At 32.6% G+C, this 13,505-nt stretch overlaps 2 protein-coding genes across 3 annotated transcripts; both read left to right on the top strand.

Moving 5' to 3' along the window:
- The first annotated feature begins 1,345 nt into the window (after positions 1-1,345).
- LOC142548265 (uncharacterized) lies at positions 1,346-2,860 on the top strand. Its single transcript, XM_075656586.1, has 4 exons — positions 1,346-1,945; positions 2,058-2,140; positions 2,323-2,484; positions 2,569-2,860. Exons 1-4 carry the CDS (start codon positions 1,361-1,363, stop codon positions 2,645-2,647), a joined length of 909 nt encoding a protein of 302 aa, XP_075512701.1. The 5' UTR covers positions 1,346-1,360; the 3' UTR covers positions 2,648-2,860.
- A 4,985-nt stretch (positions 2,861-7,845) lies between these two features.
- Positions 7,846-11,875, top strand: LOC142549701 (B3 domain-containing protein Os01g0234100-like). 2 transcript variants are annotated; one of them, XM_075658791.1, is made up of 7 exons: positions 7,846-7,934; positions 8,049-8,504; positions 8,594-8,698; positions 10,229-10,387; positions 10,491-10,697; positions 10,815-10,905; positions 11,029-11,875. In XM_075658791.1, the coding sequence occupies exons 2-7, from the start codon at positions 8,307-8,309 to the stop codon at positions 11,769-11,771; spliced, it is 1,503 nt and encodes a 500-aa protein (XP_075514906.1). In that variant the 5' UTR covers positions 7,846-7,934; positions 8,049-8,306; the 3' UTR covers positions 11,772-11,875. The 2 variants fall into 2 exon arrangements, with proteins under 2 accessions (XP_075514906.1, XP_075514907.1); XM_075658792.1 differs by lacking the exon at positions 7,846-7,934 and having other exon boundaries at positions 7,957-8,504; positions 10,232-10,387.
- Positions 11,876-13,505: the final 1,630 nt, after the last annotated feature.

Genomic DNA, 13,505 nt, shown 5'->3' with positions numbered 1-13,505 from the left:
TTTCTATGCGTTGCCTTTAATTCCTGCTCCTTTTTATCTTTTCAGAAAAAGCAGACTAAAACAGTAGAGCCTACCTACACGACTAAATATTGGATCAATATCCTCTGCTACATTATAAAAAAAGAAATTTTATTTTTTAAAAAAATTGGTATTTTTATATTTTAATTATTTCAAAATCAAAATTATATTTTTTATATTAAAAAATGTAATTAATAAATATGTGATTTTTGTTACAAATATTTGATTAATAAAATTTTAACTTCTTACTAAAAAAATAACAAGATAAAAAAAGAGAAAATAATTTTTTTAAAAAGAACTATAATATTAAAAAAAATTGAATGTACCGTCGTTTTTTCTTATTCGTTCGAAATCACATATTTGTAACAAAAAAATTAAATTTTTATTAACATTTTTTAAAAGAAAAAGAGTAGAACAAATTATAAAAGAAAAAATAATTTTGATTTTGAAATAATTAAAATATAAAAATATCAATTTTAAAAAAAATAAAAAATTTTTATTAGTATTGTGGACTTAGCACCGCACCCTCTGCTGTGAGATAACCCACAGCAGAGGATCTTGATCCCTAAAAATATTAAAGCCCTGATATAGCGTGTCTATATATATATTTGATTAAATTTTGAGTGGCAAATTGGAGATTGTACACTCTTAGTTAGATTTTCAACACTTCACTTAGGTTACGGTTATTTAAACTAGTAAAAGATGCACACGTGATGCATGTGTTAATGTTATTTTTAATTTGATAAGATAATACTAAATAATTAACACGAAATTATTTCAATTTAGAAGAGTTGTTCGATTTAAAATGAAAGTTTTGTTTAGATTTTTTCCTATGTAAAATACGGAGTGACTTAAAAAGATTTTTAGTAGGGTAAGGATAGTAATTATGAAATTAAATATTTCGGTGTCTTCTAAAGTAGTTACTCCAAGAGTCTCAAACTTAATAATATATTATAGATTTAAAAGATGGATTTGAAATGAATTTTTTTAGAAAAATTAGAAATACATTATGTTGATATATAAACAAGTTTAAAACGTACGGGAAAGAATTTCAAATTCATTGGATTCAGACCAAACAAAGGTAGTGTCGATGCTACCTGTGAGGGCAGTGACTCCATAGGATCTGAGCCATTGATTTTTAAAAAATTGATGGACCCCACATATACGTGGTTAAAATTGGGTCTTTGATGTTCTCATGGGGACAGTGTCCCACAAGATAGGGTGAAATGTTCCCCAAACAAGTATTTATTTCAGTCCAAATATACTCTTGAAAGAATAGAAGTATACATTTTACAAAAACTCGGCACAAATTTCACCGGTTCGATTTCATGGACACGTGTCAATGGATGGGTGGATGAGCGCTCATCGGGAGAAAATCGATGGTTACTATCAACGGAGTATTCAAGAAAGAATCCAATCCGAACCGATCCAACAGAATTCTTTGTACTCTTCAGAACCATCTCCGTCATCATCATCATCATCACCATCACCTCCTCATTCATGCTCTCTACCAGAGAAAGCCCTGCAAATACTAGATAATTTTCTCTTCTCCCTGCGCATCATTCTCGTACTTGCAGAATCGAGCAATTGCAGGTTTACTTGCCCGAGTTTGCACTTAATTGTTGAAATAAGGTTTGTGAATTGTGATCGGCATATTCTTACGAAATTTTTAGTCTATTCGAGGGAATGTGAGGGACTGAGTGATGTGATGGTAATGGAGAAGGCGGCGGAGACGGTGGGGAAGAAGAGGAAATTGAGGTTAGAAGAACTGGAGGACCTACCCGCGTCATCCTCATTTCAACTCAAAACGCGGCGTTTGGCTGATGCGACGCCGGTGAATCTTCCTAGTTCGACGTGTGAGAGCGCTGGTTCTTATGGTGCTTTGGGGTCTTCCTGCTCGAGCAACGGATCGAGTGATCTGGCGAAGGTGAGAGCTGGAAGAACTAAATGAAATCTCGCAGCAATTCGATTTGATCAGATAATTCTACTTCAAAATCTGTTTGGTTTTTTTAAAAAAAAAATTTCATTCCGTTTTTCAGGTACAGGAGGAGAAGGATGGAGTGACTGTGGATCAATTTTTTTTAGTGACCGCAAATGGCGTTACGTCGGATCGGAGAGAGAGGTAAAAAATTCAAAATAATAAAGATAAGCGTAATGATTTTTTCTCAACTCGTCTCTTCATTTCAAAATTCATATTATTTGACAAGGAGAATTATGCGCTTTAGAAGTTCAAATTTCTCCCGAATTAATTTCTCACTTCCTCACGATGAACGCTAATAATACTCGGATACATTAATTTTTCAGGAGCGAAACCTCGTACGAGATTCAAGTGGAGTCGATGGCCAGGCCAAACGAATCGACCGATCCTCGCCGCCGTTTCACGGGTGGGAAAATGCCATCCGATGATGATCTCGAAGAATTCTTCTCCTCCGCTGAGAAGAATCTACAGAAACAGTTCATTGACAAGTAAGCAATTAAACACCCCGGCCAACCCCCTCTCGCTCGCAAGGTGAATCATGATCTCACTCGACCATACAAATTTTCAAACAGGTATAACTACGATGTAGTGAAGGACGAGCCATTGGAGGGTCGCTTCGAGTGGGTTCAAATCAAAGAAATTCAGCCATGACGAAGAAGAAAGCTAACCTCCAACACATCCGAAAGGTAGTGAGTACTGTTTCCACTAATTTAATTTCTTTCTCGTTTCTTCTAGTTTAGTTTCTGCATGTATATTATGAAACTATTATATATGTAGAGGAAGAAGAAGCGGAAGTAAATTAAATACAATTCTCCGTTGGACAAAAGCTTCAATGATATTATCTAATTTTACTTTTTGTGTATCTGGGCTGAGTTGTTTTCACTGCAATTCTCTGATTTTGTACCTTCTAAAATCCCACTGGTACTTCTTACCGGTAAATGTAATTCCATTTAAGCCACTGTTTTCATTTATGTACGCCTTTCTATATATATATATATATATATATCCGAAATTATAAATTTCAGTGCTTGTCCATAAGATTGGGACAGCTGATATGAATAATTTCACCACCTTTTTCCAACCTCTCTTTCTTTTAACCAAGTGCACATGAAAAGTGCAGGAGATTCATTTATTCATGATTTCTTCTTGGTTTTTTTTAACCAATTGAATTTATTTGATATGTTTAATCATGGAAAATTTATGATAACATATCAAATATATATTCACACCAAAAGTATTTAAGCAAAAAAATGAAAAGGGGCCTTCCTCCAAAAATATTACAAGGGTGCATTTGGATCAAGGGAATTGAAATCATGGGTATTTGTAGTTCGGGTGAATTTAAATTAATAATGAGTAGATTTGAAATTCGCCTAAGATTAGTGTTCTTTCAAACTCTTCCTTATCTTGACATCAAATGCAACGTGAGTGAATTAAAACAAAAACATGCGGGTTCCTAATATCATTCCTGGTTAGTTGTTCTATGATACTATTCGAACGAGGTGGTTTAAAAAACAATTAAAATTACAATTCGAATTCTTTGATTTCATGATATCATTGATATTTCAATAAATTCTGATGATCAATGTGTCATATATTATGTTTTCCACTAATCAAACATGAAGTGGTATAAACTTCTATAATTTGAAAGAGACCTAAATGTTTTAATAATTTTTTTTAAAAAAAGAAGAAGAAGAAGAAGAAGAAGAAGAAGAAGAAGAAGAAGAAGAAGAAGAAGAAGAAGAAGAAGACATACATACATAGATGGAGGGAAGAAAGAGAACAAGAAGAGGTGGGACGAAGCGATGTGGTCCTTGAATCCCCTTTACTAACTACACGTATCATGATGCATGCATGAATTCGGAAGAGGTTAGAGTAGCCATGTGTTCATAATGGACCCTAATTTAATTTTACCTGTTAGACAACAAACCATTGGCTCCATGATTTGTTATAAACATTAAAATATTTAAAATCTAGCCACCCAGGTTAATTTAACTGATTTTGATTAAAGGAAGTGTGTTCAAGAGTAATATGGTCTTTTTACTACTTTTTAAGATAAAATCAAAACATAATACCACTTTTCACCTCAGCCTGGATACGAACTCATCTTCTTTAGATAGATATAAGTATAATACCACTACACTGCATAGAGTATTGTTGATTATGTATATAAAAATATGAATAAAAACATCGACTTTTAGTCGAGTTTTTCATTTTTCATTATTTTGTATCGAACTTTTTCGTGAATTTTCTAAACTTGACCCAAATTTATTCAAGAAGGATTTTGCACAATTTGGGACGGATTTTGGAAAACTCGTCCCATTTCATGTCAAAATTTTGGGTCCAAGTTTGGGAAGGATTTTGACGTTAGTATTGTACAACTTGAAAAAATATTAAACAAATGGTCAAATATATTTCGATCTTTTCGCAAATCATGAAGAATTTCATTTGATTAGTGAAAGTCACCTGCAGAGACCATGAGTCGCTTATGAGATACATAAATTAAGTTGCTTAAAGTTTGAATTTAAATTTTTTTTTAAGAATCGTACTTTTTTTTTACCGAATGTAGTACGTAATTTTTTTTAGGAATCGAACTTTTTTTTATGGAATTTAATACGTAATTTTCACCACAGCAAAGTAATTAAACTGAAGACTATTTAATTAAATTCATGGATTCGATTATAATTTTATTGTTAACAATGAAACAATATATTAAATTTTAAATGCATACTCTACTTATTACACATTTGTTACTATACAGAAAGTTCAATTAATTTCAATGTCTACATTATTAGATTAACTTGTAATCCATTTTAATTAGCATGAAACACTGTATAAACATACAAACAGTGAATTTGAATTTTATGGTATTATTTCTCTAAAATAACAAAAACACATTTGAAATAATCAATCCAAATACAACGTCAATATATTTCAAATCTCACTGATTGTTAATTTATTCCAAATATATTTCGCACTTTACCATCAGATGCACTCGACATAACTCTTTTGAAATATTTGAGATTATCAATTAATAGTTACAAATATAATGGACAGAATGATGGTAAAAATGGGTAACACATTGTTCTTAATTTCAAATCCATCTATCTAAATATAACTTTGTAGAGTAGGTCTCTTGTGAGACGGTCTCACGAATCTTTATCTGTGAGACGGTTGAACCCTACCGATATTAACAATAAAAAGTAATATTTTTCTATGGATGACCCAAATAAGATATCCGTCTCACAAAATACGACCTGTGAGACCGTCTCACACAAGTTTTTGTCAACTTTGTATGATACTTGAATTAATGGATTTTAAATTCATAAACTCGTTCGGATGAACAAAGTTCAAGTAAATTTCAAATCCACTGTATATGAAAGTTAAGACATTTTAATAATAATTGTTGTGGATTTCGAATACACCCAAAATAATAATCACTTGAAATTCACTCCTCAAAATCCATCCTTAAATCAAATTTCATCTTCCGAATCAATCCATCAGTTAAATACGACCCGTACTATATAAATTATAGCACAATGCGATATAAAAGTGATTACAATAGTTATAGAAATATATCAATTATACGAGTATAAGTTGAAAAATTAGTTGTGATTTACGAATTTACAAGCAAAAAAGGCCCAGAAGCCCCAAAAGAGAGCCCACACCATTATAGTTTTCTTCATGGACTACTCTTGGGCCTGAATGGAGGCAGGCTTATAAACATTCAGCCTACAAAGAATACCCCAACAAAATGATCCGTACTTGAAAAGGATTATATTTATAACTGAAATTTGTTATTATTTTTAAATAAATTATTTTTAAAAAAACAACAAATTTTTTTTTTAAAAAAATCTATATAAAAAATTGACAGATTCTTCATCATATTTACAAACCAACCGATTTTAATATTTGTTTATATATTGAATTGTTTTGAATTTAATATCAAAATTATAAAATTTTAAATTATATTTAACATTAATTAAAAATATTTAATTTTTAAAACTCAAAAATATCGTCAAAAATCAATTTGAACCAAATTGTTAAGAGTATGTCTCTTGTGAGACAGTCTCACGAATCTTTATCTGTGAGAGGGGTCAACCCTACCGATATTCAGAATAAAAAGTAATATTTTTTCATGGATGACCCAAATAAGATATTCATCTCATAAAATACGACCCGTGAGACCGTCTCACACAAATTTTTGCAAATTGTTAATTAGTAATTCAAGATTTTGCATAATTTATTACTTAATAAAAACTAGCAACTGATGAACATGTGCTATACGTGAAATATAACACATAATATTATCATAAAAACTCTTGTTAAACGGTTTCATAAGTCAATTTTGTGATACATATATTTTATTTGGGTCAATCATGAAAAAATATTATTTTTATGTCAAAATATTATTTTTTATTAAAAATATGGACAAGGTTAATCTAATATTATATCGTAAGCATGTGCAATATAATACATAATATTATATATAGAACCACAATATTTTAACTATTCCATCGGCATCTTCCTTTGCAAATTCAAACTTTTCTATTAGTATACCAATGGAGTTTCAAACAACCATTTTAAGTTTTTCATTTTATCTCTAACATGATTATGAAAGTAAGAGATTAGCCATAATTTTATCGGTTCAAACCAGTACCTCCCTTGATCTGGTCATCATCACATGATTATCTCCGGTAAAAATGAGATCCTCAACTTATAAACCAACAATTAATTTTTCAATCTATACTTTGATACATAATGTAAGCTCATGGACATTTGATAAAATCTAGTTGCTAGATATATTTTTTTTTTGGCATATCAAGCTCTACATGTTTGCATGAGTCCTAACTCTGAATTTGATATTTGAGTTAAGCGTATATGAGTGAGAGTAATACTTAGATGTGTAAACTCCTGAGAAATTATGGTGCATCAAGCTGTTGATGTCGCGCCATTTTATCCAAGTGGGTAGTTGAGTTGTAAAAATTGGAATGTAATAACTTAACGATTAAGTATGTTTCTGTTGGAAACAGAGCCAACGACAAGGAAATAGTGAGATTGATAATGAAGTTAATATGAGACAACACCAGAGATGAGACACTCTATTTCTCGGACTCATGGGACCTAACTGTCCGACCATTAACACTCATGTCAGCCCGTCACTTAATTTACGATTTTACGCTGTCATAAGTAAAAGCAAAAAATTGCGTCTTGATTAACAGTTGTACATTCTGGCCTATCGTTAAACGGATGATCCTAACACCGTTTATACTGCAAACAATTTTTTCATGCCCTTTTTGAACATACTTATGTACATGCAAGTATGCCATTAAGAAATGCATAGGGGATATATCCATTTGATGTATTGTTAACTGTTTTTAAGCAAACAAAGCAATGATCTAGTCACGCAACAAGTGCAAATACCTTGTCCCCAACGATTAATCAGACAAAAAACCGAATATTTTAGTTCTAAAAAAAATACCTCAAAATAATCAATCTCCATGCTTTTGCTTGTAACTTTTGCTCACTAATCGAGCTTCGAACGTATCGATTTCTCTATTTGACTTGTACTTGGTTTTCTAAGTCATTTCTCACCAATATACTTCTTTACTTTACAGTAGATCACTGGTCAACTACAAAACATATCTAAAAAACCACACACTGGAAGATAAGTTCTAAAATAATTGGATGATTATCTAACAAAATTTAAGAATTACTGATCATGAAAAATTACTCAATCCAATATAAGTGATATCATTATTTTGTACAACTGGTGTAAAATTTAAAATTTCCAATCATTCTCATTATATTTACCCATATAATACTGAATTCTGCCTACATTCCAAAGCAATGGGACACCCCATTAAAGATCGATGAAAACATGTTATCATTGTTACATGACAAATTTTTTTTGCCAAAATCACAGTAAATCAGTACTAATGTAAGTAAAATATAATGCACATTACATATGAAAGATTTCTACAAATATTCACATAGATGAAATGATTTTTTTTCAAGGAATATGATTACCAAATTATGGAAATTTATTTGACAGGTTTCCAAAAATCGGGGCAATTTTTGTGTTTCTCGTCCCGTCAGAAAAAAACCCGGAAACTGAAGCGGCTTTAGCTTCGTTGTTCTCCACGCCAGCCCGTAAATCCAGGGCCCTGAATCAGATTTTTGAGATTCTTTCGATTTTTCTTCGGTTTTCTTTAATCCCCGGTCGCTGTTTTTCTTGATCTTTTCCTCACGGGGGTAAAGGCAGAATCTTGTTGGGTGTAAAAGTTCTCTAGACTGGCTTTATTTTTTAGAAATGAGGCTGAAGATAGTCCACCAAAATCAAGAGAACCTGTGCAGGGAAGAAATGGCGATGAAGAAGGAATCAGTTGAGACGGGTGATCAAATGGAGGAAACCCAGATGAATCCTGCACCGGAGGATGAGTCAATGAAGGAGAATTCGACGGTTCTGGAGGTTTCTCCAATTACTGCTGCTTGCCCTATGCTCGTCTCTGTGAGTTTTCTTGGCCTGGAATTCGTGAATTTGATGGTTTTGTGGGTAGTATTACTGAACTGATATCAGATCTGGTTTGTTGTTGTTAGGGTAAGAGGAAGCGGAAGCCTAAGGAGCAGTTGATGGACGAGTTTTCGCTGCTTATCTCGAGCAAGAAGAAGAAGAAGAAGGCGTCTTTTCCGAAATCAAAATTTGTGAGACATCGTTTATCTCTTCGTTTCTTCAACCAGAGATTTTTCTTTTTTTTGCAGTTCAGTGTTACACAAACTGTACGCAAGCCTTCTTTTTGGTGTTTGTGTGCCAAAGGGTTTGGTTTACATTCAGCAAGGCTTTAAATTTGAGTTTTGTGAATCCAAAGATGATCCAACTTGATCCCGAATTGGTTTGAGTCCATCGTGTCTCCGAAAATAAGGAGTACAGCAAAAAGAAAAATAAACACTGCATCTATTTATTCCTTCCTGTCCAGCGACAACAATTTTATTGACTAGTTCTTGCATATTAAGATGATTTTTGTTCAGTGTTGCTTCAATATTATCTCGCGGCATGTTAATCCATGGTTAAACCTTCATTGTTGCCAAAACAATGGACACCGGTTTTGCATGACATGACAGGATTAGGACCTGCATTGAAGGGACACGAAGTGACCTTTTTCCATGTATATTGACAGAAATGTATTTGGATGTGCATCTACCTTGGTTATTTTTTCGAACTTGTACGCGCTCAGAATTAAGATTTTTTTAGTATTTGTTGCATGCTGGTTCTAGCTTATTATGGACTGTAGTCATAGCTTTGACAAGTTTCTTGGAAGTCCTGGGTCAGTGTAATACCTGCCCTTCAGTTGCAGGAGAAGTGTGAATCACTTCATAACAAAACAAAATGAACGTTTCTACCAACTTGTCTTAAGTATTTTAAACGAATATGTATGCAAATTAATTACTAGCAGAGATGACAAGTAGAGTCGCAATTGAACGGGCCTACGGCTATGAGATAGGTAAAGACTACAGACAAGGATGTCACTCCCTGATCTTAAGGGTATGTCCGATAGAGACTCTACCAAATGAATTCCGCACCTTTATTTCTTGGCTTTATACAGGACCGAGTATTAGTCGATTTACCAAAAACTATAACTGGCAGTAACGATGCAACTCAAATCTTTTAAATCATACAACAACAATCTTACTCTCAATAATTACACTCTGCAATCAATGAGAATCGAACCCATTACCTTGACTCTGATACTCATTATAGGACCGAGTGTTTGTCGATTTACCAATAGCTATAACTGGTGATAATGATGCAAATCAAATCTTTTAAACTGTACAGCAGCACAAGCGTCACATTTCGATTGTTCTCGAGCAATCATTGCACCCAACACTTTACAATTGTAATTTTATATTTCTTTTATAAACCTTATCATATCCTTCCTACAAACTGATAGTGGAGAAGGGGTATCACAGCGGATATCGTCAGCTGTTTGTTCTTGAAAATGTTCTAGCTTTGGTCACTTTCTCCCCAATGGTGTAACACATCTGAAAATTTAGATATTAGCCAGCCAGTATGCCATAGGTTTTGAATTAAATGCTTCCTTTTAAGAAGCATTGGTGTATAAAATTGTCAATATATTTATCATGGTTTGATATTCTTTAAAAAAAATCGTCAGATGGATGAAAATCTATTGTTTCAGTGATATTTGCAATTAACATATGGGTGTAAAAATGCGTTAGCAGGGGACACCTGATGATGGAGGGACATTAACGAGGTCTATTCCATTGAAGTCACCCCCCATGATTCGAGCAGAGGAGGTTCAGTTGAATTTGGGCAATGACCGGCCTAGCTTTTTGAAAGTATTAGTTAGATCACATGTCGGAAGTTGTTTCTGGATGGTATTATTTTGTTTAGAATGATGTTATCATCCCTTCTAACATTTTCTTGACTGGATGAGTCGATTAAAATTTTAACGTCCGCGCAATTTCCGTTTGTCTGCAGGGTCTTCCTGTGCCCTTTTGCAAGCTACATTTACCAGCTGAGGATGCTACAGTTAATCTTGAGAACGAAACTGGCGAAGTTTTTGGAATGAAATACATTGCACATAAGACGGGACTAAGTGCCGGATGGAGGAAGTTTGTAGCTGGGAACAAATTGCTAGAAGGGGACGTTCTGATCTTCCAATTAATCGGACCTTGCAAATTTAAGGTGATATTATTTCATACTTCTGCTAATAATATGCGTTTAATGTAAATGCCACTTCTTTCAGATGCAATTCGCCTTTGTAACATTTGGTTCATCTAATATTATGTGCTGATTCTGTAGGTGTACATTATAAGGGCAAATGATTTGACTGAGGTGGATGGTGCGCTTAGCCTTCTGACTTTGGAATCTCAAACCAAGCAAAATGATGCAGGTTAGTTTTGCGCGTCTATTTCTTGTTCCTGTTCCATTAAAACATAAAACTGTGGCATTTGCGGTTGTTTAGCTTCGGATACACATGATCTTTTTCAGTTTTAAATCTGAAACTACTGCGCAGAGGGAAAACTGGGTGCGCATGGCAAAAAGAAAAGGCGACCAAAATCTCTTCCATTAGTTGTTTTCCAGAAATCGAATCAGAAGGAAGGCTCGTCAGTGCCACCACTTGGACAGCCGGAGGAGCATTCAGGAATCGATAGTGATGAGGTTGCCTCGGAAGTTTTGGAGGATTCCAAGTTCTCAGGATTTGCATCGCGGTTTAAAGATGTTAAAAGTTTCGAGGAATTTCACATCATGATAAATAGAGTGTGCATCGACCCTGAGCTCCCAGAAAATATTCGTCGAAAATACTACGAGCTATGCTGTAGCAAGAATATGTTTCTTCATGATCATCTCCTCCCAGGGCTCTCCAGCAAGTTAGTGGCTGGTATGATTTTCGAAGCTGTCAACACTGCAGATGCTATAAGAGCTTGTAAACTCACCACCCCAAAAAAGGAATTTGAAGTGTGGGAAAAATCATTGAAGTCTTTTGAACTTTTGGGATTAAAAGTCGAGTTCTTACAAGCTCGTCTTCGTCGACTGCAAAGTCTTTCCTTCTACACGGAAGACGCCTTCCAGACAAAAAGGTATTTGGATGTTAAGACCGAGCGTAGCCGCGTTGAAGTGGAGATTCGAAATCTTGAAGAGAAGCTTGTTGAACTTGAAGAGCTATCTGCCAAATATGATGGTGACATAGAGAACCTAAAGACTAAAGCCGAGAGCTATGATATGAATTTCCAAGACGAGGCTAAAGGTAAATGGTAACATTTCCTTGGATATTTCCAGGGGGAAAAGGTTGTTATTTATCATGCTAGAGTCTCATCATTCAACATGTTTAGAAGATATTGGGGTTATTTTGGTTTTGCTTTTTTTGGAGTTTTGAGGAAATATATATTTTTTCCTTTAAAATTATTTTTAAATGCTATATTTTTTTTATTTTATTGACATAATGGTACGAGTGTTTCCTGCAGAAACAGGCAAAACTTTTAATCAAAATATGATTATATTAGAAGAGATGAAAGTGGGCGAAAATTACCCCCGTTGAGTTTCGAGTTCCATACTTAATGATAAAAAAGAATAATTTAAGGTCGATCGATTAAATTGGATGACAAAAACTTGTGTGAGACGATCTTACGGGTCTCTATTTGGGTAATCCATGAAAAAATATTACTTTTTATGCTAAGAATATTACTTTTTACTGTGAATATCGGTAGGGTTGATCCGTTTCACAGATAAAGATTTGTGAGATAGTCTCACAAAAAATATACTCAAATTGGATTCTTATTTATTTTAAACATATATCCTAAACAAAATTAATGTTAGAATAATACACACAGTTGGATCAAAGGAGTACAAAGAATGACGGGGGAAACAGACAGTACTTTAATTTTTGAAGAAAAATCAGATAGTACTTTTATAATTTCCATATTCCTTAATTTTTGTGTAACAATAATAGTAAACCCCATTTGCACTTTCTGCAGATCAGATTTATTATTAATAATTTATTCCATTTGTTTTTTATTATTAATTGGTTCTGCCCACGCATTTGTTTTCTGTGACATTTTTGTGCTGACTGTTGACCTATCCATTATTTCAAATAGCAGATTCAATTATGAGAAATACAATTTAGGTACAAACAGTTTTAACTTTAATTCCATTGATTTATTTTCCAAAAATTTTATATTATAAGGTAGTTTGGAAGTATTATTAAAAATTATCAAATAAAATAACAAATTAATTTGATAAAAAGGAGCCTATATAATATAAGTATAAGAAATATAAACAGTAAAAGATATTTGTGTGCATTCACCTTAACAAGACTAAGAAGATGGAAAGTGAAGCAAATTAAATTACATTAAATATCTTATTTTATTAAAGTTAGGACATGATAATAATTTCATAGTACCCATTTTTTCTTCCAATTTTGCGTTTATCTATATATATATAAAAGCAGAGTTTTTGCTAAAAATAGTAATTTCTCGTCAAAATGTCATTTCTGAAAATGGAAAGATATATCATGAACATTGAAATATGTGCAATGCAATACATGATAATTTCATTTATTGTTTGCATTGATTGTATTAAATCATTTTATTCATTTTTGAATTTAATTCATTTTTATATTAATTCAAATATAATTTATGTATTATATGTTTTTTATTTATTTACTCAAATTAAAACTAAACTCTATTGAAAACATAAAATATATTAAAATTTTTGCATTGATTATATCAATTAGTTTAATTAAAAATATATAAATAAATTTAAAATAAAAATGATTGCAATGTTCAGTATCACTCATGAGGTAAGTCATTCAAAAATAAATCTTGCTATTTTAAGCAATTTTCTGCCCAAATTACTTGCTAAAAAAGAAATACGATATTTGATTAATTTGTTTGATTTTTCTAAAAATAAAATTGGTTGAGTGTTAAAAGTTATTACTATAACAATGTTTTCCAATGAACATTAATTTACCATTTAATAATCATAATTTTTTTT

The sequence above is a fragment of the Primulina tabacum genome, chromosome 6, assembly GCF_025594145.1.
Source record: "Primulina tabacum isolate GXHZ01 chromosome 6, ASM2559414v2, whole genome shotgun sequence".
NCBI classification, from domain to species: Eukaryota; Viridiplantae; Streptophyta; class Magnoliopsida; order Lamiales; family Gesneriaceae; genus Primulina; species Primulina tabacum.
The sequence above is the reverse complement of the archived record's forward strand: the minus strand, read 5'-3'. Positions and strand labels throughout refer to the sequence as shown.

What these genes read in the sequence shown, in the direction of transcription:
- LOC142549701 (XM_075658791.1), top strand. Translation starts at nt 8,307, where the DNA reads ATGAGGCTGAAGATAGTCCACCAAAATCAAGAGAACCTGTGCAGGGAA. An exon ending in CTTGCCCTATGCTCGTCTCT is followed by an intron (nt 8,505 to 8,593) that starts GTGAGTTTTCTT and finishes TGTTGTTGTTAG; the next exon opens with GGTAAGAGGAAGCGGAAGCC. An exon ending in CTTTTCCGAAATCAAAATTT is followed by an intron (nt 8,699 to 10,228) that starts GTGAGACATCGT and finishes AAAATGCGTTAG; the next exon opens with CAGGGGACACCTGATGATGG.
- LOC142548265 (XM_075656586.1), top strand. Translation starts at nt 1,361, where the DNA reads ATGGATGGGTGGATGAGCGCTCATCGGGAGAAAATCGATGGTTACTAT. An exon ending in GATCGAGTGATCTGGCGAAG is followed by an intron (nt 1,946 to 2,057) that starts GTGAGAGCTGGA and finishes TCCGTTTTTCAG; the next exon opens with GTACAGGAGGAGAAGGATGG. An exon ending in ACGTCGGATCGGAGAGAGAG is followed by an intron (nt 2,141 to 2,322) that starts GTAAAAAATTCA and finishes TTAATTTTTCAG; the next exon opens with GAGCGAAACCTCGTACGAGA.